Source organism: Podarcis filfolensis (assembly GCF_964270895.1).
Source record: "Podarcis filfolensis genome assembly, chromosome: 9".
Taxonomy (NCBI): domain Eukaryota; kingdom Metazoa; phylum Chordata; class Lepidosauria; order Squamata; family Lacertidae; genus Podarcis; species Podarcis filfolensis.
Genome location: NC_139610.1, coordinates 18,028,838 through 18,054,987, shown reverse-complemented (window position 1 = coordinate 18,054,987; position 26,150 = coordinate 18,028,838). Strand labels below are relative to the sequence as shown.

The following is a 26,150-nucleotide window of genomic DNA, read 5'->3' as shown; positions in this document are numbered from 1 at the left end:
CATCCTCTCCTGGCGCGCCTTTGGAGAACCACTGAATCGCACCCCATTCACGCCGCGTATTCAAAGCCACTCCCCGCCCCTCGCACGCTAAGAATTCTGGGAGCTGTAGTTTGCCAGGGGTGCTCCTAACTGGGGTGAGGCTTCCCTCACGGAACTACCAATTCCCAGTGAAGAGAGAGATGTGGCGGTCAAGCCACTCCGGCCCCAGTCTTTTATCAAAAGGTCGCTGCGTATCCCGTTTCCCTAAGCAACACCTAATAAAAGCCTCCATAAAAAATAAAAATAAAATAAAATAAAAGCTCAGCCGTGAGGGGCGGCCGCAGACGGATTTCTCCCCCCCCCGCCCCAAATGCTTTAATTTCCCCTCAAACGAGGCCTGTCTGGACGAAGGAACCGAGGCGCTCGCTCGCTCGGCCGTCCGGAGACGGAGAGCGCGTGAGGTAAACCCTGGCCAGGCCCGGGAAAAGCCACGTCGCTGAGGCGGCTGGGAGGAAAGTTCTGCGGCGGGGCTGGGAAGCGTAAGCGCTTCTCGTAGTCGCCGCCGCCGCCTCAGGGCGCTCGCCTGGGTGTGCAGCGAGGATTTGAGACCGAACTCCGGGGCAGCAGCAGCAGCAGCTAGGCCGAAGCGGCCCCGGAGGCCTTGACTGCCGCCACACCCAGCCCGCTTCCCTTAGCGCGGGAATCCAGAGGCGACTAGGCCTCGGGCAGCGGCGTTTTCTTGGGCCTCCTCGCTGGGGGAGAAGGTAGAGAGAGGCCAGCTTGGGGGCCTCGGCCCAGCGTGACTGGGGAAACCTAGCCAAATGGGCGGGGTTTTAATTTTAATAATAAAAATATCAGCACCTTCGCCGGAGGAAGGAGGCGGAAGCGAGAGGCGGAATAAGAGACCCCGCTCGTCCCCTCAAGATCCTTGAGGACACCTCGCTCTCCCAAACGATTCCCATCCGCATTTTATGCTTCCCCAGAAATCTCCCCGCCTCATCTCTCCGGTAGGAGCTGCTCGCCTTGGCCGCCTCCAAATACCTCCAGGCTCCAAAAATAAATCTCATTTCCCCTCACTGTCTCCTCCTTTCGTCCCCGATCCCTTGCATGGGCTTCTGCTTTTCCTCCTTCCGAGATCCAGGGATCCTTCGCCCCCCTGCGGATTTGTTCCAGCTCTCTCGCTCTTTTCCAGCCATCCCAGTACTGCTTTCCCAGTATCCCGCTTTCATTCATTCATTCAGCCATCCATCCTGCAAACTCCCAAACATGCCGGCGGATTCTTCGTTGGCTCTTCCGCAGCGCGAGATCTCCTAGCCCGATCGCCGCCTTCCTTTTTCGCTCCTCCCGGCCAGATCTTCGCCATCCTCCCGCCCCCGGGCCCCACTTTTCCCTCCCACTGCCCGGGCGGGAAAGGGGAGGGATCCACCGCTGCCCTCCGGGGGGGGGAAATAGAGGAAAGCGGCTCTTTAAAAGCGGGGCGGCGCCGGCGCCTGGGATCCACTCGCCTGCTCGATCCCTGCCTGGCCGCATCCGCTCCTGCTCCGTCCAGCTGCGGCACAGCCTCCTTCGCCTCCTGCCCATCCAAGGCACCGGGACCGCGGATCGCTGTATGTATTCCCTTCCCTCTTTAAAATGTTTGCGGACTTTCTCCTCTTCTCCACCCTCGCTTTTCCGGGGTTGCTCCCCCCGCCCGCGCTGGATGAAACCCTTTCACCAAAGCCTTTTTCTTACCGGACAAAGGGATCGTTTGATTTTGCAGGAGGTTTAAGGGTGTGTATTGCCTTGGTTTCCGTGTATATTTCGCCTTTCGCTGATGTTAAATTTTATGGCTTTCCCTGGGAGCTTGCTGTTTAATCTAAGGCATGCCAGAGATACTCCCTTTTCAGAAGAAGACTAAGGCTGCCTTTGTCAGGGCGTTTGAATGACTCTTGTGGGGGTTTTTTTTCCAACCGCTTTGCAATGCTGCTTCCTCTATCGGTGTGTGGTATCCCTACATGTACACACGCAGGAATTTAAGACTCCAAATAACTTGAGACTTCAGTTCTTCTGAAAGCAGTTATTTCAGAATTGCTCTGAAATGCTCTCATTGTCTCCTTACAGATGTTTGCATATAGATCTAGTGAGTCTGTTTTGGGGGTTTGTTAAAAATGGGGCTACTCTTTAGAAGTATTCGAGAATAATTTATTTTGCACAAAGATCACTCCACCAGTCTGTGATCTGTATAAATTGATCTGGAATAACTACCACAGCCACTTAATACTCTCTGTGTGCAAAATGTGTGCCTTCTGGAAGTCAATCAGGAGGCAATTTATAAGTTGCCACTACTAATTTTTAACAATACATCCCATTTTACTATACTCATTTCTGAAGTGTTCTTACTATAAATATTTACTTACATATGTATCCCACCTTTTCTCAAAGCTTCTCAGAACTCTACATGGAAGTTGCCGTGTTTTATCCTTAAAGCTACCCTGTTAAGCGAATCTGACTGAGAGTGACTGACCTGGTGGACTTTGAGACTAGGCAAGCATTTGAAGCCCGGTTTCTCCAATCCAGCACTCTTACTAACTCAAGTTCATATTGTAGCAAATGCTTAAATAATTATAGTGGCTCCTGGTCTATTTCTGGGCCCAGAATATTGGTGCCAGTGTTACCTTCAGACTGAGGCCTTTGCGGTTTGGGACTGAGCTCCCTCTGGTACCTGAAAGGACACCTGCCTCCATATCATCCTGCCCTTTATGTTCAGATATTCTGCCCTCCTCCAGATACCCCCCCCCCCCCATATTCAAGACAGGGGCTTCTCAGTGGTGGCACCAGACCTATGGAATGCCCTTCCCAGAGAGGGGCACTAGGATGTGCCTGCTGGCTTTTGGCACCATTGAGGAATTTTGGACTGAGAGAGCAGCAATTCCACTAGCATAGCAGCGATATATCTTGTCCCTATAATTGGTATAGGATTGCTCTGCCCATGTTATTTTGTTATATAGAGTTAGCTCACTAGTTGGGCTCAGCCTCCCTTGCACTATAAGGAATAATAATTGACTTATCTTGAGATTGTTATAAGGATTACAGCTAGACAACACATGTGAAATGCTTTGAACTCTTGGAATAATTATGCAAATGTTATTAGATAGATCCATAAAATATTAGCCATCATTGTTAGCATAGGCATTCCATACTTTCGAAGCTGCATTCTCATGATTGGATACGGAGGTAAAAAAGATAGAAGATTGTTCTTTTCACTGACGACATGTTTTCAATGAGTCTTTCGCTGGAACATATGTTAGCATGCACACACATACACATACACCTTCTCCTGGTAGCATGAATAATTCGATCAGCATAAGAATATAATATAAGAAGAGCTGGATCAAATGTAAGACCAGCATCCTGTTCTCACAGTGAATGACCAGATGTCCATGGAAAGTCTGCAAATAGGACCCTAGTGCAGCAGCCATCCCCCCACTTGTGATTCACAGTACAGTGGTACCTTGGTTCCCAAACTCAATCTGTTCTGGAAGTCCATTCGACTTCCAAAACGTTCGCAAACCAAGGCGCGGCTTCTGATTGGCCCCGGAAATAATGCCAACAGCTGAAAAGGATGTTTGTCTTCCAAAAAAAGTTCGCAAACCGGAACACTCACTTTGCGACGTTCAAGAGCCGATTTGTTTCGGAGTCAAGCCATTCGGGAACCAAGCTACCACTGTAATGGTATTCAAAGGCATCTTGCCTCTGATCCTTGAGGTAGTACATGGCCATCATGACTAGCACCCATGATCTAGAAGAGGATAGTACCGTTAATCCCTATCTTGCATGAAAAGGAGTTGAAGTGGTCTGCAGGGAGAAAACTAGAGCCGATGGAATTTCATTGAGGTAGATATTCTAAACTACCGGTAAATATTTAGCCAGCAGTGGCGAAAAGCCTCTTGGTTTTAATGGAAGATGCATCTAGCTTGACTTCTAATTTCTGCCTAGGCAAAATTGTGATAGACAAAGTACGGAAGCTGGGAGAGAAAGCCAATCAAACCAGTCCCAAAACAAATTGCCTGAAGAAGGAAAACAGAAATGTTGTAATTTGAACGGTTTGGGGCAGCTTCTGAGCGGCTAAGCCACAAGCAAGCACAAGGCAAACCAGTTCTTGAAATCCTCACATATTCGGTTGACTGTCTCTTGCACAACAGACCCCTTTCCTCATTCCATCCAAGTTCAATGATTCATTTTCCTCTGCTGGGAAGGGAAAAGATCGTATTTCAGAGAGGCTTGTGTGTTTGCCAGTAGCTAATAACACTAATAACGGTTGACCTTAAAAACTTTTACTTCTATTTTCCTTAAGAAAATTCAGTATCTCTCCTATGTCAATTTGCCTGCATCCACACAGTGCTTCATACGGTGCCTGAGATTCTGTTCTGTTCTTTCATTTTATTTATTGCATTTATATCCTGCCTTTTTCTCCAAGAAGTTCAATGGTGTACATGGTTCCCCCATCTTCATTTAATCCCCACAACAGCCTTGTGAGGTAGGTTAGGCTGAGAGGTAGGTCATACAGTGAACTTCATGGCTAAGTGAGGATTTGAACTCTGATCTCTTGTGTAGCCGTCTGACACTCAACCACACTGGCTCTTTTTATTTCTCTCTGTAAGCCTGAAGAGCAACAATAACCCGCTGCTAATATCACTTCTTGAGAAAGGGGCTGAATGCTACTGTAATGTTCGGACCCTTACTCCATACTCTTACCTTGAGCTGCCCATGTAAGCCTGCCTGGACTTCTTCTGACATTCCCCTTGCAAGGTTTGTAACTCAGTCATCCTTCAGCAAGGCCTCTTGGGAGCATCAGCTGATAATCCTATTTTGTGGCTACAATGCAGCTTTTGAATTTTTCTGTGAATATAGGCCCTTCACTCTAGCTGCTGGAGAAGCCTACAGTGTTTATCCAGGGGAGGAGGACTTGCAACGTACCATACTGCGGCTCTTTGCAAAGGCTGGTTCTCATCTAACAGGCCTGCATTTTTTAAAAAACCACTTGGTTAGCAAGAGACACAACCTCATTTGTGCCTCTCTTTTCCTCCTACCAGTTATATGCCTGCCAGATCTCTCTTAATTCTGAAAACTCTTTTGCTCAGTGATTGTGTCCAGGAGAAACGTTGGGATTCTGGGGAAGGGAAGAGGGTTGATATTGGGCCAGAGGGGCGTCTCAGCACTTTGCATAGATGCCTACCTGTGCGTAGGTTTGGATTGCACAAATTCGGAGCCCACACATCTTGCACAAAGGCAAGAATAGAAATGTGATGACCAACACATGAATGTTGGATGTGCTGGAGAGGCAGGGTCAGTTGGCATGATTGTGATACCCCACTTTTATAGGGAAACCCAGCATTTGCAAGGACCGCTGAGTCAGAGACCAATGGTGCATTCAGACCCATCAGAATACTGACTGAGGACCAGATGGGCAATCACCATAGTGTTGTCTTGTTTCCCTGGCTGGGTAAGGGACAGTTTTATGACAGCTTGGGCGCCTTCATGCTCCTAGTCTACCATAAGAAAAAGATTAGGAGAGCAGTGTGCACAGAACTCTGTAGCTGCCATAGTGCAAGACTCGATTTCCCCAACAGGGAAACATACAGTGCTCTTACGGCTGCGGGGTAGAGAAGCAGTATTTGTGAGCTATGTGGGTGAGGTAACCCGCACAATTACTTGCTTGTGAAGCTGTGTAAAGCTTTTCTACAAGGGAGACACTTGTGTTTTCACTTGGCCTTGCTAGAAATTTTTTGCTGTCTTCATAATGATTCACAGATGTTGTTAAATGTCTTGCTGAGTTGGCGTAAGCCGGGCTTTAAAACATTTCCAAATGGAGAATGTTTTATGCCATATTTACTGTGAATAAGTAGGAGCACTTAAGTATCCGAAAATGTTCCTTTTTAAATTTGTGCGTAATATAAGAATGTGACTGGGTTTTAGCATTCACAGTAGTTTTAAACTGAACATTTCCCAATTTTTTCTTTTTTCTCACCAGAACAATCATGTTTGAAATTAAGAAAATCTGCTGCATTGGTGCTGGTTATGTAGGTGGACCAACGTGTTCTGTCATTGCACATATGTGTCCGAAAATTAAAGTCACTGTTGTTGATGTAAATGAAGCTAGAATCAATGCATGGAATTCTGATACACTTCCAATTTATGAGGTAACTGAATTTTAATAATGCGGTTTTCCATTCTTACCTTACTACACTTGTCATGTCACATATCTCTTCCGGGCTGTATCTCATTGTTAGATGCCTCCCAAAATGTGTGCTTCCTTTACTTTTTTTTTTTGCTATTGCTATTTTTTAATGCTATTGTCATTTTTAGCATGTGTATCCTATTCTTCCTCCAAGGAGTTCAGGGTGGCAAAATCCCATTTTACCTTCACAACAGTCAAGTGAACTGGGTAGAACGGAACAATAGTGGCTGACCCACGGCCACTTAGTGAACTTCATGATGGAAGGGGAATTTAATAGTAATATAATAGCAAAAGATGCTTTTGAATTATGGTGCTGGAGGAGAATCTTGAGAGTCCCATGGACTGCAAGAAGATCAAACCTATTCATCATTAAGGAAATCAGCCCTGAGTGCTCACTGGAAGGACAGATCCTGAAGCTGAGGCTCCAATACTTTGGCCACCTCATGAGAAGAGAAGACTCCCTGGGAAAGACCCTGATGTTGGGAAAGATGGAGGGCACAAGGAGAAGGGGACGACAGAGGACGAGATGGTTGGACAGTGTTCTCGAGGCTACCAGCATGAGTTTGACCAAACTGCAGGAGGCAGTGGAAGACAGAAGTGCCTGGCGTGCTCTGGTCCATGGGGTCACGAAGAGTCAGACACGACTAAACGACTAAACAACAACAACAATAGCAAAAGAGGAGGACTTGACAATGGCCAAGCAGTGAGTCATATGCAACACTTCTAAGAGCTTGAAATCATTTGTGCCCCTTTAAAGAGGTGCTTAACTTTGCGCTAGGAAATGGAGCACAACCAGCAACATTTCACAGGATGTAGTGTGGACTGCTCTCTTTTAGTTGCACAACTAGCAGGAGGAAAACATAATTAAAAACTGCAGGTGTGGGTGCAGACCTGGAATTCAAAGGAAAAACTCTGGCCTCTTTTTTTATGTGTAAGAGTCATATAACACATCCACGTCATTGAAAGGGTTGAGTTCCTTGATGTGGCTTAGCTCCCCGAGCCAGAAAAGTAGCCAAGTTTGTTTGTAGAAGGAACAAGAGACACTCAATCCTTTTCACTCTATGAGGCACAAAATTGATTTGAATGTTAATGGCTGGAAGTTGTTCCAAGTTTACAGGATTAGATGCTTCAGGACAGGGCATTAGATCTGGTTATTTTCGGGCTTCCCTAAAGAACATAACACTTTATGAAAGATTATTCTTTTGCTGATTAGGGCCTGGGTTTGCCATTTGGTTATTTAAAATGAACATTCATTGCACATCCAGGAATTGCACAATTCTGTGAAGAGTCAGCACATTCTTTCTGACTGTAGAGCGGTGATTCAATTTTATCTACCTCACAAATGGTTTATTAATGGGAAACATGTCTGTTTCAAGACATGGGGAAGTGGTTGCCACTGACATCAGAGCAGTGGTTAATGCTGTTTTAGGGTACACTGGCAGAAGCACAGCCATGTTTTTCAATAGAACATTGAATTATTGTTTCTGTTTAGAAAATTGCTGCAAATTGTGGCACAAAATTACACTAAATGACATGTTGTTTTAAGTCAGTCTTCAAAAAGGGATGGGGCACTTAGAATTCTGAGTTCCTTAAAATTGTTGAGATTTAAAGTGTTTCTTATTTTTTGAATTTATGACCTGATAGGTTTGCTATCAAAGGTTGTTGAGCTTTTTTAAGGAAACTCTTGACATTGTTGAGCTTCTTTTTACAAAAACCTGCCTAAAATCCAGGACAAAGCGCCACCTTTGAAATCCCAGAGAAAACCAGACCTATGGCAGCCCTATGACCTGAATATGTTACTCTTAAAACAGCTGCTGGAGTTTATAGTTCAGGTTGCATCAAGGGTAAATAATGGCAAGTGGCCTTTGTTAAAGCCCTGTTTCTCTGGGTGAGTTAAATTTTAATCCAGAGTATAAAGTATATATACTGAGATGGATCAGTGGGAACTGGGTATGCTTCTTAATACAGTGGTACCTCGGGTTAACTACTTAATTCGTTCCGGAGGTCCGTTCTTAACCTGAAACTGTTCTTAACCTGAAGCACCGCTTTAGCTAATGGGGCCTCCCGCTGCTGCCGTGCTGCCGGAGCACGATTTCTGTTCTCATCCTGAAGCAAAGTTCTTAACCCGAGGTACTATTTCTGGGTTAGCGGAGTCTGTAGCCTGAAGGACCTCTGGAACGAATTAAGTACGTAACCAGAGGTACCACTGTACATGCCAGACATTGTGATTGGGTTTGCACAGAATACTAAACCATGTTTTAGGGTTGCATGTACAAATTTATGCAAGCCCATCAGAGCCTCTGGCTTGAGCAGTCGCCTCTCCTCCTCCCACAGAGGCTGGGAGGAGCAATGAGCCCAGGATTCAGTTTTGGTTTCCCTGATTCTTGACATTTTAATCTGCAGGCCAGAAATCCTGGTTTATAATAAACTCGTTAATTGGAAAACAAACCAACTTCACACCATGGTTCTGAAGTGGACTCCTTTACCAAACTGGAGTTTATTTTGAACCATGATTCCTGGTTCGTACATGATCACAAGCCAAGCATTAGAACAAAATATCTCGATCAAAGGTGTTGGGGGTCTCTTATGGGGAACGCATGCTGCTTGTTCAGGTATAAAGCACATTTTAACCCTTAAATAACTTGCCGATATTTTTCCAGCCAGGGCTAAAAGAAGTGGTAGAATCCTGCAGAGGAAAGAATCTCTTTTTTTCTACCAGCATTGATGATGCCATCAGAGATGCTGATCTTGTGTTTATTTCTGTAAGTAATTACTTTCCTCCTTGAATAATGCTAGGGGCAGGAATTTTGGGAAGTGGGAGAAAACAGTCTCTTTCTCCATCTGTCTCAATAAGCTACTCTCAGCTGGCTGGTTCATGTTAGGGAGGGAGTGGTTTGCACAGATATACAAAAACCTTTCTGCCCTTTTTTGTGAGTTCCACAAGCACAAATATACCGTATTTTTCGCTCGATAACACGCACCTGACCATAACACGCACATCGTTTTTAGAGGAGGAAAACAAGGGAAAAAACATTCTGAATGAAACAGTGGATGTATCATTTTTGTGCTTCATGCTGTGGCCACAGACATGTGATCTGATGGTGAATTTGGGGTGACCCAATGCAAAAATCCTGAGGATCCATGTGGATCCATGCTTTTTAACCACATTTTAAGTGGGGAAGGAAGGAAAAATACAGAATGGACAAGGAGCACGAGAGGGGTGTGCAGAGAAGCAGCTGGCTAAGAATGCAGGAGAGGGGTATAACGGGAGGGAGGAAAGGAAGGTAAAAGTTTTCCCTCACCTACCCACCCAAGCCAGCCAGCGCGCTCTCTCTCTCTCTCTCTCTCTCTCTCTCTCTCTCTCTCTCTCCCTCCTGCATGTTTTCAGCAGCACCGGAGCACAGAGACGACACTCTGCTTTCCCCTCTGCTTGCCTGGAGGGGAGGGGCTTTCCCTGCTCTTTGTTCCGTTTGAGCAAACACAGCAAGGAAACAGAGGAGGGTGGGCAGTAAGACCCTGAGGCAGAATGCAGGAAAGCAGCCACTTCCTCTTTTCAGGTTTCCCTTCTCCGAGACGCGCGATTTGATTTTTGCCTGATTTTTTTTGCCATTTGGCTCCAGGGACCACACATTCGCTCAATAACACGCACAGACATTTCCCCTTCCTTTTTAGGAGAAAAAATCTGCGTGTTATAGAGGGAAAAATACGGTAAATAGCAGCAGCACTGACAATTTTGTGTGGTGCCTGCAGATTTAAATGGTAGAATAATTTTGCTTTCAGATAGGAGTTCTTCCTAGCCTTACCTGAAAATATCAAGGTTTAAATCTGGGACTTTTTGTGTGGAAAACATGTACTGTACTCCATCACTGAGTCATAGCCCATCCCATAAAAAGTGTTGGGGGTGAGGAGAGAACACCCCCGACTGGACTTTGAAAAATGAATTGCAGCTCTCATCTTGTTAACAGTATGTTCTAGATAATTAACAAATTGGAAATCAATGTTCAGAATTCTTCTGTGTGTTGGGATTCAGACGATTCAGCTGCTGAAATGCACTCCTTTTCCTAATTTAGAGAAAACGAATCAAAGGGCATGGAGAAGCAAAAAGCAATTTTGCCTCCAGAATAAATATTTCAGAGCACTAAAGTTGAAGAGATGTCATGAATGGCCTTTTCATAAATTGGGCATGAGTTTAGGGATGCTTCTTTAGTAGCTGTGTTGTGATAGATGGCTCTGCTAGCTCTTTCATTCACTGTGCCAGCCAGCAGCTGGATGAACAAATGGAACAGAAATCTCTCTATGTTAGAAGGAATTATATCAGCAGTTCTTTTTCGTGGATGTAGCCATTCACATAAAGAGGATGCAAGTTGTACCGAGGCCTGTTTTAAACTATTTTAAACTACTTTTTCTTTGAAGCCTCCCCCCACTCCCCAAACCTGGAAAGGGTTTTCTTCATTCAATAAATTAGGGTGCATGTAAGCTGTGTGACTATGTGTTTCTGTGTTTCTTTGGGAGAGGTGGCCTGTTTCAAGAGAAAAAAAAGAACAGCAGAGTCCTTAAGTTGAGCAGGTGAGAGAGCTAGTCTGATCTTAAAGCTCTTATAGGCATTTGGCTTTGCCACATAATCTGCATTGAGCTGTGCTGAAGAGGCCTCTGGTAGAATCCCTGAAAATTCCTCCTTTGATTGCAGCTTAATAAATATACCCAAGCTGAATCCCTGCCTGATATTATTCCTCAAACACTAATTGAGATTGTAGGCTTGAAGGCAAATACACCACTGTAGTACCTATTTTAACATCTGGACTTTAATGGAAATTTGGTTTCCTTAGTTAGCCAAAGTTGAAGGAGAATTGTACATTAATATGACAGCCAAGAAAGGGGATATCAACATTTTTTCAACCTCCTAAATAAATGTCCTTTGCTTATACCTGCAACCAGGTTAATACCCCAACAAAGACCTATGGAATGGGAAAAGGTAGGGCAGCAGATCTGAAATACATTGAGGCATGTGCGAGACGGATTGTGCAGAACTCAAACGGATACAAAATTGTGACTGAGAAAAGCACCGTCCCTGTCCGTGCTGCGGAGAGCATTCGTCGTATATTTGATGCCAACACGAAACCCGACTTAAATTTGCAGGTAAAATAACCATTTTGAATTGAGTGCATTTTGATCTCTCTCTTTTAATGCATTTGGGGTTGGACTAGATAACCCATGGGGTGTCCCCTCCAACTTTATCATTCTGTGATTCAGATCAGTCTTTGGTCTTTGTTTGCAGGTTCTGTCTAACCCAGAATTCCTAGCTGAAGGCACAGCAATCAAAGACCTGAAGAATCCAGACCGTGTGCTGATTGGTGGAGATGAGACGCCCGAGGGTCAGAAAGCAGTTCGCGCTCTGTGTGCTGTCTATGAGCAGTGGGTGCCCAAAGAGAAAATCCTTACAACCAACACTTGGTCATCTGAACTTTCCAAACTGGTTGGTATCCTTCGAAATTCTGACATCGACAAAGTAGAGAAAGTATGACGTATCGGCTTAGATCTTTGGTATTTCGTCAGCCTCTGAAAAGCGCTGTTACAAAATATCAGAGAAGAAGCAAGTTTCATCTGTCTGTTTCCACAAAAAGGCTTTTGAACTGCACCACTGATTCATGCTCCCAAGGCATCATACAAAGGTTGATGGCTTCTAGGCAATATTTACATGGTGTGACTGTCTGTAGCATGTTGATCCCAAGTCCTCAGCCGCTTTATCCAAGATGGTGTGGCCCACTGGTCAGATCAGGGTAGCTAAGTCAGTAGCAGCCAGAGTCTCCCTAGGCCTACCCAGGTCCTCGTAGTAGCAGAGCAGCCCATGTGAATAAGCCTTGAAACTGCTGCCTTGGCTTGGGAAAATCCCACTGCTGTTTACAGTCAAACCTCGGTTCCTGAACGCCTCCATTTTGGAATGTTTTGGCTCCTGAACGCCAAAACCCCGGAAGTAACGCTCCGGTTTTCAAATGATTTTCAGAAGCCGAACATGCTACACGGCTTCCGTTTTGAATTTCCCTACTGCATTTAGGCTTCCGCTTTCAGTTTGCGGTTTGTCAAACATTACAGAAATTGAACGTTCGACAACCGAGGTTTGACTGTACCTTAAAGTTGATTTTGCTGATTGAGCACAAACTACCTGCCTTCATCAGAAGAATTTTGCAATAAGCCCTATTTCATTTTGGTGGGGTTAGACAGTGCCTATTAGAAAACCTAAAGCAAATTAAATCCAACACCAGGTGGGTTTATAAAGGAAGAGATCTGAAACAAGTGGCCTGTCACTGGCTCTCGTGGCTTTAGAAGTAAACTTGGCAATCAGTATCTCAGGATACTTATTTCTTTGTCCAGTGCCAAGTTACACTATCAGGTAATATGATACGACATATGTGCCTCTGGTATTGGGGAATTGTGTGGGTGACTGTGGTTCTGATAAAGAAGTCATTATGCTCCTATAAAGTAGCTATGTTCTAACATAGATGTAATATAATAAATAGCTTTGCTAACAAAGATATATGGATTTTCTAGGACCCACTTTCTAACATTCTGTTCCCATAATAGATGTATTGTCATACTTAATCTGTCATCCGCCATTCATTTCAGCAGAAATTAACATTCTGAGGTTGTTTTCTTGTTTCTTTTTCATCTCCAGGCAGCTAATGCTTTCCTTGCCCAGAGAATCAGCAGTATCAACTCCATAAGTGCTCTTTGCGAGGCAACAGGTGCAGATGTTGAAGAAGTTGCAAGAGCCATTGGAATGGACCAAAGGATTGGAAGCAAATTTCTGAAAGCCAGTGTTGGTAAATGCTCTCTCTCTCTCTCTTTCTGTCTTGGTTGTGACTTTTGGCAATATGGTGTTTAGACAACAGGCCTTTCTAAGCATGAGTTTTGTGGCATTCTTAATTCTGGTCTTCAACCCAGATTTTTCTCAATAACAGTTGCCTATTTTTTTTTTTTACGTTTTCCAAATGTGTAATTCCTTTTTTGGACTTTAGCTACAGAATCCTGCTTATTTTAACAGGACATAGAATGTTCTCGGGAGAGAAACTTCTTAAGCATATTCATTTATTTGGACTGCTCTTAAAACTGGTCAGCATTGATCCTGAAGAAAATAAGTTTTTTGGTTAGCTATCACTGGATATAAAGATACCCATCAGGTGTTTTTAAGGTTGCAAACACCTGGGAATAAGCTCTATTGAACTCTTTAGGGGTATGCATCTCATTAAATGTACCTAGGATCAGTGTGCACAAAGAGAAATCATACAGGTGGAGTAATGAGGTTCCTCCTCCCCCATACAGGATTTGGTGGGAGCTGTTTTCAAAAAGATGTTCTGAATTTGGTTTATCTCTGTGAGGCTCTGAACTTGTCAGAAGTCGCTCGTTACTGGCAACAGGTAAGAATGTATGCAGTGGAAATTAAATCTCTTAATAATTAATATAATTATTCTCCTACCTTGTTAGCAAGAGTTTTGTTAGAATTGAGAATAGCATCTATTTTCACATCACTAATACTTTTGTTAATACCCCTTTTGCTGCTTTTCAGGACCAAATTATTAATCACTTTTGAGTTACGATTGGGAAGAAAAACTACTTTCAAATATAGCAACATTTTCATTCATTTATATAGCTTTGGGATTGAGTGACAGTCTTACATCAAATACATTGCTTGGAAATAAGTCCTGTTGAAGCCAACAGGGCACTGCACAGTAAGGACTGATGTAGATATACCTGGATGAGCACTTTGGAAAATTGGACAAGTCTTTTAGGCAGCAAGGAAACTATCCAGGGGAAGCAAGTAGCTGGAGTGCCTGTAGAGAATTTGTGGATTTGGCAATGGGTTCTATAAAGTAAAAATCCAGAGATACAAAGTTCAGGGTTAGCATGGAGAAGGAGAAGCCCATATACAACAGAATCTGCACCAGCAATTGCTTAGGGTGAAGCTGACAACCTAATCAGTCTGCCTCACCCAACTACAAAAGTAGTCCCGGAAATCGATCTCACAAAATGTGCCTAGTTCTGATTCTTTCTGAAAGTCAGACTGCCCAGAGGGTAGGACATAGGCCGCTAGTGATCCATTTTTTTCCACTTGCAGAAATTGGTAGGAAGGAGGAAGCTAGGGCCCCAGGAAATTTGACCTCTTGGTGTGGAATGGGCCTCTGGCACTGGGGAGGAAGCAGATTTCTACAACCAAAGGTCCTACGGGCTTGAAATAATCACAAGATTGGCTTTTTCTCCTATTGGGTTCAGAAGTTAACTAGCCTCATTGGCCTTTTCATTCTTATTTAAGAGCATGGGTTGGATCCAGACTATTAGTTGAACTTAAGTCACATTGAAATCAGCGACACAGCTTAGTCATGATTTAACTGCTCTCATTCAGATCTATAGGACATAAGTGCAACTAACTGAGGACTAGATCCAGCCTCCTGCTTCTAAGCCATGTTGTAGAGAAACATTTGAAAATGCTGAGTGATGAAGTGGGAGTTTAGTGGACATTACTGCTACCTGGATCCTCATCATGGCTTTCTGTGATCAAATCCTTTGCCCAAATAGCTGCTTTGCTGCCGTGATATTGCTCCTTACTTTAAAATAACCATTTTAGACCAAATATGACTAGGAAGAATATGTACATTAATGCAGAATAAGCACATGTGTACATGTAATTGATCTGCATGCATTTTCTTTATCCTTTGGCATTTGAGATCCTGCGCACTCCTTTTATAAAGCGCAGACTCATGGAAATTACTACTAACATTGCATTACCATTGATATAGATTCAGGTAGGTAGCCGTGTTGGTCTGACGCAGTCGAAATATAACTGAAGAAGTGTGCATGCGCACGAAAGCTTATACCAAGAACAAACTTAGTTGGTCTCCAAGGTGCTACTGGACATTTTTTTTATATATTACCATTGATGTGGCTCTCTGCATCCAATCCAATTGTAGGTGATCGACATGAACGACTATCAGAGGAGAAGATTTGCTTCTCGGATCATTGACAGCTTATTTAACACTGTCACCGACAAGAAGATTGCTATTTTGGGATTTGCATTCAAGAAAGACACCGGAGACACAAGGTAACACAAAGTGAGCTCAAGCCGCAATTGTAAAAGTTACCCATTCTCTGAGCTGCTTCATGCCATGAGCCAAAACACACCCAACCTGCATTCAGAGGAAAACAGGACACTGTTCCCAAAATAAATGCCAAAGATTGTACCCTTAGGTGTTGCCCTGATATAAAGCTTCCATCAGCAGAGTGAAGAGGGGAGCTGTTTTCAGCACATTCCCTAAATTTGCTCCAGAAGAAAGCCCTTGAGGAAGATGTGGGTGAGTGGGTGTGCTCAGGGGGCTGTTGGAGGGAAGGGAAACTGCTGGTGACAGCTGCTTTCCATTCTGCTGACAGAAGTCTCCCCCCCCCCCAGTGGAGCAACACTGTTGCATACAATCTCAATAACTTGTTTATTATTGCAGCATTATTGCCCATCTTTCTTTTCAAAAGGCTCTTTGTTTTTGAATGAGGTCTCTTTAACAGTCTTGCTGCATAACCTATGGACATTCTCAGTTGTGTGAACTCTTTTCCAAGCAGCGATGTAGCTTATGGAGAGGAGAACTCCACAGGTAAAGGAATATGCCGTATGAGCCTCTGCTTCTCCCACTGATTCACTGGAGGAGAAACCCTTGCATGTTGGGGAACTCCTCTGCCAGTTCTGAAAACATTAGATGGGGCATGTGGGACTGTGCCGCAATGGGGAATGGCAGTTACCTGGGATGCTCCCATGTCCCAAGGAGAGAAAGTTGTGCTCACCAACTTTCTCCTCCTGACCCTGACCCTGACCCTCGATTGGTTGAGTCAGGGAATTCCCCCTCTTTCCTCCCATCTTCTGGCCCTCACTTCTGACTCTAGAGAGAGTTGTGCAGTTGGCGCATGTTGCAACAAGCTTGTGCCTTGAGACACAGGTTTCTCTGAATCTGAGTTTCTCCCTAAAGGGGGCAATTTGCAGGAAACGGTTGCTAAATTCTCACAGGCCCATTGGTTTCCTGTGACCCATTTGCCTTTGGGGTTTTCTTGCAGCCACTTACCCATGCCCCCTGGGCAGTCTCCCGCCTCTTTGGCCCACCCATCAATCATCCCTGTAACCCAGAGGGATATGTTGCATAGGGATTCCCAAAAATGGGGAGAGGTTCCGACGCAAGGTGGAAATTCTGCCCTATTAAAGAGGGGTTTTTTTCTGGCCAGAATTCCAAGAACTACACAACTAGTTCCTTGTGCCCTAGGACTTGTCTTAAACAGTAGCCCACTCCTACAGACACTTGTGCAAACTGCTTTTGAAACCAAGGTGACTTTTAGAAGTAATTTGTGCTATGGCATGGAGCTGGGTTGCTTTTTAAAGAAAATAAAAAGATTTAAAAATCCCACTAGGTATGTCCAAGCCCTAGGTGCCCGTGATAGTACTTTTTGCATTCTGCTCTTTGTAGGTTCTATCTTTATGGGTTCGAAATGTCATCTATAGGACTCTGAGAACTAGAAACTTTCTTGTTATAATGTGAAAAAAGAAGGCTGTGATAGTTAAGAATGGGAATTCTGTGGCAGACACCAGTTTCTAGTGAACAAAAGGGTAATTTTCCTGGTTTTGAGTTCATGATACAAGCCAGGCAATTGGATAACAATATATCTGATAGGATAGATAATTTCCCCTTGACCTGTTAAATTGATGGAACTTTCTTATTTACCCAAGCTTAGCTTATTTGGAGCTCTGATTTATCTGCCCAGCAATTGTTCTTGGCTTGTGGTGAGTTCAATGCACATTTAAAGCTGGCTGTGCAGACAGATGTTCATCCAGTTGCTCAGTAGTGCAGCTTGATTGAGGTTTAGTGCTACAGACCTCACAAAAGATCAAAAACCAGTCTGATGGGGCAACGGACCATACAGTGGAAGCTTAACTGTGTATCCAATTGTAATGCAGTGAAAATCAGATTTTGGTCATATAAACAGGTGACGTGGAAGATCAGATTTGACGCAAGTTAAAAGGGGGGGGGGTTTAATTAAGGCTCATGTTAAGACAGTGGAATATTATGAGAGAGAGGGGGGGAGACACAGAAGAGGAGGGAGTTGTATTTTTAAAAAAATGTTCTGGAGACACTGGCTCTAATATAATATAGTTTCTGTATAACCTGCAGCTAATTTGCCATCTGATAACTTCTTTTCTAGTTACCTTTGGCCTGGAGTGGCCCTTCTCTGTTTATGGCTTTAGGATTAACAGAGTAAGCCAAGGCCATGACTCAGCAGTAATTCCCTGATTTTACCGTTTGAGTTGACAAAAACTCTGTTAACCACAGATTTTAAGAGGAAAAGATGGCATTTTTTTTGAGACCTTTACAGTGCAGAATGGCAAGCTTGGAAAAATGTTGTGGCAAGGTGGGAAAAGCTGCTGAAAAGCTGTGTTTTGTTTCTATTCCTTGTTTATTCATTTGGTTTTGCTAGTAGCAAAACCTTACAATATAAGACTTACTCTTGCAAGATAAGACTATGACAACAAGGGACACTGTTTCCCCAGGTTTGTCCAATCATGATGATCATGCAAATTATTTGATCTCCGGGAGGCTTCAGATGCCAGATTTATAGTGCTAGCCTTTGTCTGTTTACTTGGAAATTAAGTTTCACTGTGTTCAAGGGGACTTACTCTTTAGTAAGTTAAGATCCTGTAGGACACCAACTACCTCCAGCCCACTTGCATTCCACAAATCACATTGCAGCTTGTAGTTAACGAATGCAACTTTCTCATGAAGGCTTCTCAGTAAAAAGTTGATGGGTTTTGTTTTTTTTTCTGTAGAGAGTCCTCCAGCATCTACATCAGCAAGTATTTAATGGATGAAGGAGCGAAACTTCATATCTATGACCCTAAAGTGCTAAAGGAACAAATCATTCTAGATCTTTCTCATCCAGGTGTATCTGAGGATGATCAAGGTGAGTGGGGCTTGCTTTTTACAAGCGTCTCCAGCTCTGAGGGCATAGGCTTGTCTGTACAATAAAAACAAGCTACTCTTCTTCTTCTTCTTTGGTGATCACTTGTAGCTGATTGTCTTCCATGAGCACAGTCTTAACAGCAAGTCCGTAAGTGACTGTGGAGGCTAATTCTGGAGCCACACGTCCTTCCACAGTGGGGACATAGGTTTCTGGGTGGGAGCTGATCACAGGTGAGGGTTTGCCAAGCATGCCTTCCTCTCCTTTTCGCCCCGAGTTTGTGCTTCTTCGAAGTCCATGACACCTCTGGTAAAGGCTGTTTTCCAACTGGAGCGCTCACAGGCCAGTGTTTCCCAGTTATCAGTGGGAAACCCTTAAAAACAGTAGCATAACCTAGAGCATGTTCCTCCTTCCATCTAGTGCAGGACATCTTGAAGTAAAACTATTTAAGAGTCAGAAGTGAAGAACACCAATGTGTCTCTTGCAAGAGGTAGTTTCGCAGGACTGAGGCATAAACTGGAAAACTCCTGTTCCTTACTGCTGACAACTCAAATGCTCAAATGGAACAGACCTCCCGTTGATAACCATAAAAGGCAAGCAAGCTGATTTGTTAGGCTGTAATTAAAGTTGAGTTTGACCAAACTGTGGGAGGCAGTGGAAGACAGGAGTGCCTGTCGTGCTCTGGTCCAAGGGGTCACAAAGATTCAGACATGACTAAACAACAACAAATTAAAGTTGTAGGTAGGCTGTGTATCTGTGGAAAGTGGGGTTGGGGCAGTTCATAGTATGGCATGTGGGGTCCAGAGAATCTCATTTTTTTGAGTTTTAAAGCACGTTTCTAGCCCTCATCACTATACAGTTGAGCTTGATAGTGTATAGGAAATATCTGATGAAATGCTGGGTGTCAGAGGAGTTGCTGAATAAGATTTTCAGCACGAAGTGTGCTGCAGCCAAAATTCAGCCATCCTCAGTGCTCAGCTTTAGTTACTGATTTATTAGTACAGAGTACACAGAGTCCTGACTATAACTGCATACTGAACTATAATAGCAGAGATCGCAAGCTATTGCCCAGTCAGAGTCCTTTATGCTTTCTAAGTGCAGAATAATCCTAGGCTGTCACTGTACTACGACTAGAAAGACGGTGCTGCTGAACTGGTGGGACAGCTGCCGTCACCAGTGTGTGCTCCGCCTGGAAAAGGAGGGGCAAAATGCACAACTAGAAAATGCACATGGCAGGGAAACAACAGGCATGTCCCCAGTGTCCCTGGAAACTGCCAGTGCCCACCAGTCGGGGACTGTCCTACTGCCAATATCCAGATATTGCCCATACATTAGGTGGGTGGGGGTTATGAATTCTCCACAACTGATACACACACATCCCAGCATCAACACATAAGCATCACACAGGATCATACTGCGATGCCTCCATTCCATCAGCCCCAATGGCACAGCAACCAACAGCCCAACTGTGCCCAGGCCCCAGGCAGCCCTCCAGGCAGGGGTGTGGAGCTCCTCCTTATGCCTTTATCACCTCTGCTTTCAAGCCCAAAGGGGGGAGGAAGAATCACCACTCAACACCCACGTAGTTTCCTGGCCAGGATGCCTTCAGACATCACACACAGCCGTTCTGGGCCAAGAGTTCAAGACCAGCCTGTGGAATGGTTGGCAGCATGTTCCATCAGTGCATCTGAAGCCTATCCATCACAGCAGCGAGATGAGCGCCACACACCATAGTCAAATTTGACTGGAATTAACTGTCATGGGGTCCTTTACAGCAGCAGTGTATTTGGCCTTGATTTAAAACATTTTCATCCTATCCTTCAGCCAGAAAAAGCCTCCCCAAGTGGCTTACACGGGTCATTGTGGTTTGGTTTTGCCAGCAACATAGACCCTGTGCCAGCAAATGTTTGGCATAAAATGGTGCCACAAATCTCTCATTGAAATCAGTTCACAGGGAGAATACTATGAAGATGATGTACAGGTGGCATCAAACCCCGACAAAACTTGCCAGAGTGTATAAAAACAGATCACCCATGTGTTGGAAATGTAAAAAAGAGAAAGGGTCCTATCTACACATGTGGTGGAATTGTATAGAAATCCATGAATTTTGGAATAATATATACAAGGAACTAAAAAAAAACTACTTAAACTTAATTTTAAAAAAAGACCGGAAATTTTCCTCCTAAGCATGCTGCCAAAGCAACTTGGAAAATCAAAAAGACCATTGACCATGTATGGGATAACAGCTGCCAGAATATTAGTGGCAAGAAACTGGAAGTCAATCAATACCCAGTATAATGGATTGGCAGAATCTAATGGTAGAATACCTGCAGCTAGCAAAGATGACAGAATGAGTTAGAGGTCAGACAAAACAGAGAGACTATAAGGAATGGAGAATATATAAAGAATGCTTAGAAAATTATGGTGTAAACAGAAATCTGGCAGAATTAGACTGTTCCTTGAAATTCTGAGGTATAATGAAAAATCACAAGAAACAGGTAACTGAGTGGTATAATGTATATAACAGATAAAATACAATGAGAATACTTGGAAGTCTTTTTAAATGTTTGCAGCACTTTATTTCTAATTGTGTGAATAATCAATGTATTAACAAAATACTTAATGTTGAGGAATTCCATAATTATGTATGTTTTTTCTTTTTTTTCCTTGATTTTTATACACTTGTCCTTATCTTGCATTTTTCTTTCTTTCTTATGTTGTAAGCTTGTAATGGCAAATATTGTATGGATGTATTCATTTTAACTCAATAAAGATTGACTAAATATATATATATAATCAAATCAATTCACAGTCCTGCTGTTTCTCTCCCTCCTTCTCCTTACAGTGTCTCGACTGGTCACCATTAGCAAAGACCCGTATGAAGCCTGTGATGGAGCCCATGCCCTAGTTATCTGCACCGAGTGGGACATGTTCAAGGTAAACAGAGTGCCATTTAGCAACATTCAGAAGAACCAGGGCTAGCAACTGCCATCCCTGAAACAGTCTCTGAGTTGTTGGGTTTTTTTAATATATAGGAGCTGGATTACGAGCGAATTCACAAAAAGATGTTGAAGCCAGCGTTCATCTTTGATGGCAGAAGAGTCCTTGATGACCTTCATAATGAATTGCAGGGCATTGGCTTCCAGGTAAGTTTTGCTTTTGCCCATCCACTAATTCACATTAAAATCCTTGCATGGTTTTAGAGGGAAGCAGAGCAAGGATTTGTGCAATCCCTAGACCATCATGGCCTCTTTTGGTATTAATCTGAGTGAACTGAGAGTGCTGCGTATTTTCTAGGCTTTATAGAATCATACAGTTGGAAGGGGCCCTGGGGGTCATCTAGACCAGTGTTCCCCAACCTTGGGCCTCCAGCTGTTTTTGGACTACAACTCCCATCATCCCTCGCTAGCAAGACCAGTGGTCAAGGATGATGGGGATTGTAGTCCAAAAACAGCTGGAGGCCCAAGGTTGGGAACACTGATCTAGACCAACCCCCTGCAATGCCGGAATCTGCACTAAAGCATCCATGACAGATGGCCATCCAACCTCCAGTGAAGGAGAGTTCACCACCTTCCAAGGGAGTCCATCCACTGTCGGAACAGTTCTTACCATCAGAAAGTTATTCCTGATGTTTGTTTGGAATCTCCTTTCTTGTAACTTGAAGCCATATGATAAGTCAGAACATAGAAATGATTACCCGTGTTGTTCCAGGCAGGTATTGGTTTGTAGGATGTTGGTGGTGGGCCTGGACAGTGTCTTGGGCAATACATACCTTAGGCTGCATACTGTGGTGGCGCCTTGGCCCATGCCAGAGTCTTCAGCAGCAGTGCATGACTTTTATCTGTGGAGATACCTTTGCACAAACCTTGAGTCATCCCTGGATGTAGCTAAGTTACTTGGTCTAAACCACTGAGCCTCTTGAGCTTGCCAATCAGGTCAGTGGTTTGAATCCCTGCGATGGGGTGAGCTCCTGTTGCTCTGTCCCAGTTCCTGCCAACCTAGCAGTTCAAAAGCATGCCAGTGCAAGTAGATAAATAGGTATCACTGCGGCAGGAAGGTAAACGGTGTTTCTGTGCGCTCTGACTTCTGTCATGGTGTCCCGTTGTACCAGAAGTGGTTTAGTCATGCTGGCCACATGACCCAGAAAGCTGTCTATGGACAAACACCAACTCCCTTGGCCTAACAGCAAGATGAGCGCCGCAACCCTATAGTCACCTTTGACTGGACTTAACTGTCTAGGGGACCTTTATCTTCACCTTTACCTTTACCTTTACCTTACCATGAACTTGCATGCTTTTGTCCTAAAAGTTGCCAATATTCTGAGTTACTGTAAATGTTGGGGGGGGGCAGCTTGGCAAGCAACTGGAGAAAAAATAAAGGACGATTCAGCAGAAAGCTTTGTACTCACACCAAGGATGTGGCTGACCAGCCCATTCAGAATAACGAAAAGGTTTTCGTCCAGATCAAATTGGCTAGAAACCCGGGTTATTTATCATTTATTATCTTAGTTGTTAAATTTCTATACCACCCTTCATCCAAGGATCACATGTGCTTTACAAAATAAAAGCACAATCTGGAGCTCATTTCCCTCTCTCAGGTGTGCCTGCTTGATTTGGGGTGAACCATTGTCTGCATTATGTAGGTAGATCTGATGTGCATGGTCCTGATTTTGGGTGGGGGACAGGAGTAAATTATCTTTAGTTCCCTCATTATACCATTGTAAGGATCTTAATACACCTAGTGAGACTGAGAACCAGCCTAAGGCGTTCATACATCCTCCCTGTCTTTGCAACATTTATCTGGCATAGAAGGCAATAGTTGTGGAATATTCTGGTTCAGATATCTGAAGGAAAGATGTCCCTGGACTCTAGATATTGAAACCTTTCTGTAGCACCAGCAACGTTCAGGATAAGGGAATTCCTACATTTTAGAAACAAGGGATCTCCTGGCTTGAGTGCTGCCTTCTATATGCACAGATCAGAACCTGGTAGAAACACACAAACCTAGGCATGTTCTCAGCCTTGGCACATTAGAGATGTTGGGTTGGAGAGGGACATTTATGCCTGAACTGGCCCAAGAGGACCGTGTGACTTCAGAAGGCACTTGTGAAATCACATTTTGGGTCCTAACATCATTTTGGGAACACCAGCGGTTGTATACTTTGTCTGACTTAACCTCCCTATGTTTTGTTCCTTTCAGATTGAGACAATTGGGAAGAAGGTGTCGGCAAAAAGGATTCCGTTTGCTTCTTCGTGTGACATACCAAAGTTTAGCTTGCAAGATCCTCCTCTCAAGAAGCCACGGGTATAGGTTTCAATTGTCACAGAAGGGCTCTTCCCATGGGAGCTGTAAACCAGCATGAATTAAAACAAAAAATGGGGGGAAATGGGACACAATGGAGCCAGTTAAGTGCTTGTCCTTTTGATATCAATGGGACAGGTAATCATGTCCTCAAATATTTCCTTTTGAGATCAACAGGACTAAAAAGTACTTAACTCTGAATCATGCTGAATATTTTCTCATAATGAAGACATTTTTTTCAATAATAGCATTGTAGCTGGGACATTTCAATCCAGAATCTGTTTTATAATCTCTATTTTTATAATACTGGAACTTTTGTCATTGAAGTGAAAAAACTGTACAGTCATAGATGATTTTAGTAATTTTTATATATATAAAAACTCAGCTTCAACCTTCCAGGACTTCCTACTCTGTGAGGTTTACAAACTGCACTTTAAAATTTTATGATGTATGTTGCAATCCAAAAGAAAAAAGGGATTTTCCCATCTTGTTTGATACGCTAATCTGTACTATGCCATGCAACATTGTTCATTTTAATTTGACTCTAGGCAGGTGTGGGCAGCTTGCTCAAGGATAGCTTTTCTTTTTACCATAATATGTGAACCACGGGGCTCAATGGAAGGTCTTTTGCTCCCATGAAACACCACATCTTCCTATTTTGGTGTTGGGATGGCTGCAGAGATGGGTTTTCGGGATCAGAAGGTAGCCTGAGGTCAATACATTCCTTGTGGTAACGTTATAATAAAATCAATGATTGATTAGATGTTATCCTGAGACAAGCTGCCTCATTCCTATCCTATCCTTTCAGCAGCAGGTTCTTGTCTATAAAATAACATGCCTCTATAGAACTGGCTGAAAATATGGTACTAAGCAGTATATGAATCATATGCAATATAACTTTACAAACCTGAGAGCCCTGTTAAAGAGGAATGGTCTGGATATGTGCTCTATATTTTGCTAACTGTTCTACCATTACAGCAAGACTGCAACAGGCCACAAACCTGATCATCAGAAGTCATTAAAAATCCTCCCAAGGAAGCAGGAAGATAAGCTTTTTATAACAGGGAGTCTGTACTTTATCCTCTTAGGTACACAATCATGGGCTAGTAGCTTTTACAGCCTCCACTGAAAGTTAGAGAATAAGGAAGTTTTCACTTCCTATTGTGGCCAAAAGCTGCTTCTATTTGGTTTCAACAACTTTTGATTTCATCCAGAAATAAAGGTTAAGTGGTTTTTCCAAGTTTCTGCAGTGGCTCTGAAGTCAAATCCCTGCTACAGCTAATGCTGTCTTTACTAGAAGATCACACCAGGTCCAGTTCTCTCTAGATCATAGATTTAATTTTATTAGATCAAGGGTACTTAAAGTGAAAGCTCTGCATGTTGGTGAAAACAGGCAGCTTTCTCCTTTCCCCATTACCAGGGCATTGAGCTAGGAAGCGGAATTCCAAGCAGCGCATTGTTAGTGGCTCTTTAATCTATTCAACTTGCTAAAAGTCATACAACGGCCACCTGTTTTTAATTGTTTTTTTGGGCTTCCTACATTCTTATACTTTGGAAGTGGAAGCAGAGCAAAAGCTCACAATCCTTCCTCTTTTCTTCGATCAACTGCAAGCACTGCTCCCTAGAACTGCCTTTCTGGCAAAACAGTCTCCCAAGCCATTTCCATTAACATGTATTTTTGCATTAAGTCCAATTTCTGGAAGGGGCATCATTCATAAAGCAACCGCGTATCATTCATGACTGCCATGAAACACAATGGTTTCCCACTGCTGTTTCAACACTTAACGCTCAAGAATATTGCCAGAACAAAAAGTTCACATAGTTCCAGCAGAACAGAACCTTATGTCATATATTATAATCTGCTTACTACCTCACTGTGATTACAAAAATAAATCTTTGTCTACTCATTGGTAACAGTCTACTGTGATGCTTAGCTTTTCCCAGTATTAAGTTGGTTCTATTAAATACCTTTGAGGCAGGGGAGGACATTCCCAGCATGAGATATATAACAAAAACCATGGTATTCCTCCCAGCCCTAAAAAGTATTGATGAGGATGCTAAATATTATCAGTGCGGCATAACCTTCAAATGACACCATGCTGTTGCGAATCTTTTGAAGGGTTTCTGCAGTCCCACCCCACAATGAACAGACCTTCACTACACCTTCTTATAACGGTACAGTTGTTTCATCAAAAAAAATTTTTTTTAAATCCATCCTTCCAACCCTAAATTAATACACAGAAATTTCAGGGGTTAGTACTGCAAAATGGAAGACTTAAGTGTGAAGTATAGAAATATGCAGCATTTTTTTAAAAAAATACTTGATGGAGTTAGAAAAGAGGCCCTCTCCCCTTGGAATTGATAAAACACCTCCTTAGATCAATAGCAATTCTTGGGTTTTAGCCCCAGCTGTGCAGTGCTTAATTTCTAACAGTTTGTTTGGACAAAATACTAAGATCAAATTTTCCTCCTCCGTAAAGGATAATTTCAATTTCCATAAAGATCCATTCCCTTTTATTGAAATTGATTAAAGATACCTTATGTCAGTCTCAACTAATTAGAGAAACCAAGCCAAATTTTCTGAGTTTTCTTTTGCACATCTAGTGGAGGTCCTTCGCCTTTGCACTCAGCGTCTTATACAATTTGTGTGTGCGCAGAGTGATGGAGACATAATAAA

General features: G+C 43.3%; 1 protein-coding gene across 2 annotated transcripts; it reads left to right on the top strand.

Annotated features, from left to right (window-relative positions):
• Nucleotides 1–365: 365 nt before the first annotated feature.
• Nucleotides 366–25,387, top strand: UGDH (UDP-glucose 6-dehydrogenase). 2 transcript variants are annotated; one of them, XM_083630581.1, is made up of 12 exons: nucleotides 366–440; nucleotides 5,990–6,158; nucleotides 8,857–8,958; nucleotides 11,132–11,332; nucleotides 11,472–11,669; nucleotides 12,867–13,014; nucleotides 13,514–13,608; nucleotides 15,157–15,287; nucleotides 18,042–18,175; nucleotides 21,018–21,109; nucleotides 21,208–21,318; nucleotides 23,372–25,387. In XM_083630581.1, the coding sequence occupies exons 2-12, from the start codon at nucleotides 5,997–5,999 to the stop codon at nucleotides 23,480–23,482; spliced, it is 1,485 nt and encodes a 494-aa protein (XP_083486707.1). In that variant the 5' UTR covers nucleotides 366–440; nucleotides 5,990–5,996; the 3' UTR covers nucleotides 23,483–25,387. The 2 variants fall into 2 exon arrangements, with proteins under 2 accessions (XP_083486707.1, XP_083486706.1); XM_083630580.1 differs by having other exon boundaries at nucleotides 440–1,586.
• The last annotated feature ends 763 nt before the right edge of the window (nucleotides 25,388–26,150 follow it).

Coding starts and splice junctions, on each gene's coding strand:
- UGDH (XM_083630581.1), top strand. CDS start 5,997: ATGTTTGAAATTAAGAAAATCTGCTGCATTGGTGCTGGTTATGTAGGT. Junction 6,159..8,856: donor ATACACTTCCAATTTATGAG/GTAACTGAATTT, acceptor ATATTTTTCCAG/CCAGGGCTAAAAGAAGTGGT. Junction 21,319..23,371: donor TGCAGGGCATTGGCTTCCAG/GTAAGTTTTGCT, acceptor TGTTCCTTTCAG/ATTGAGACAATTGGGAAGAA.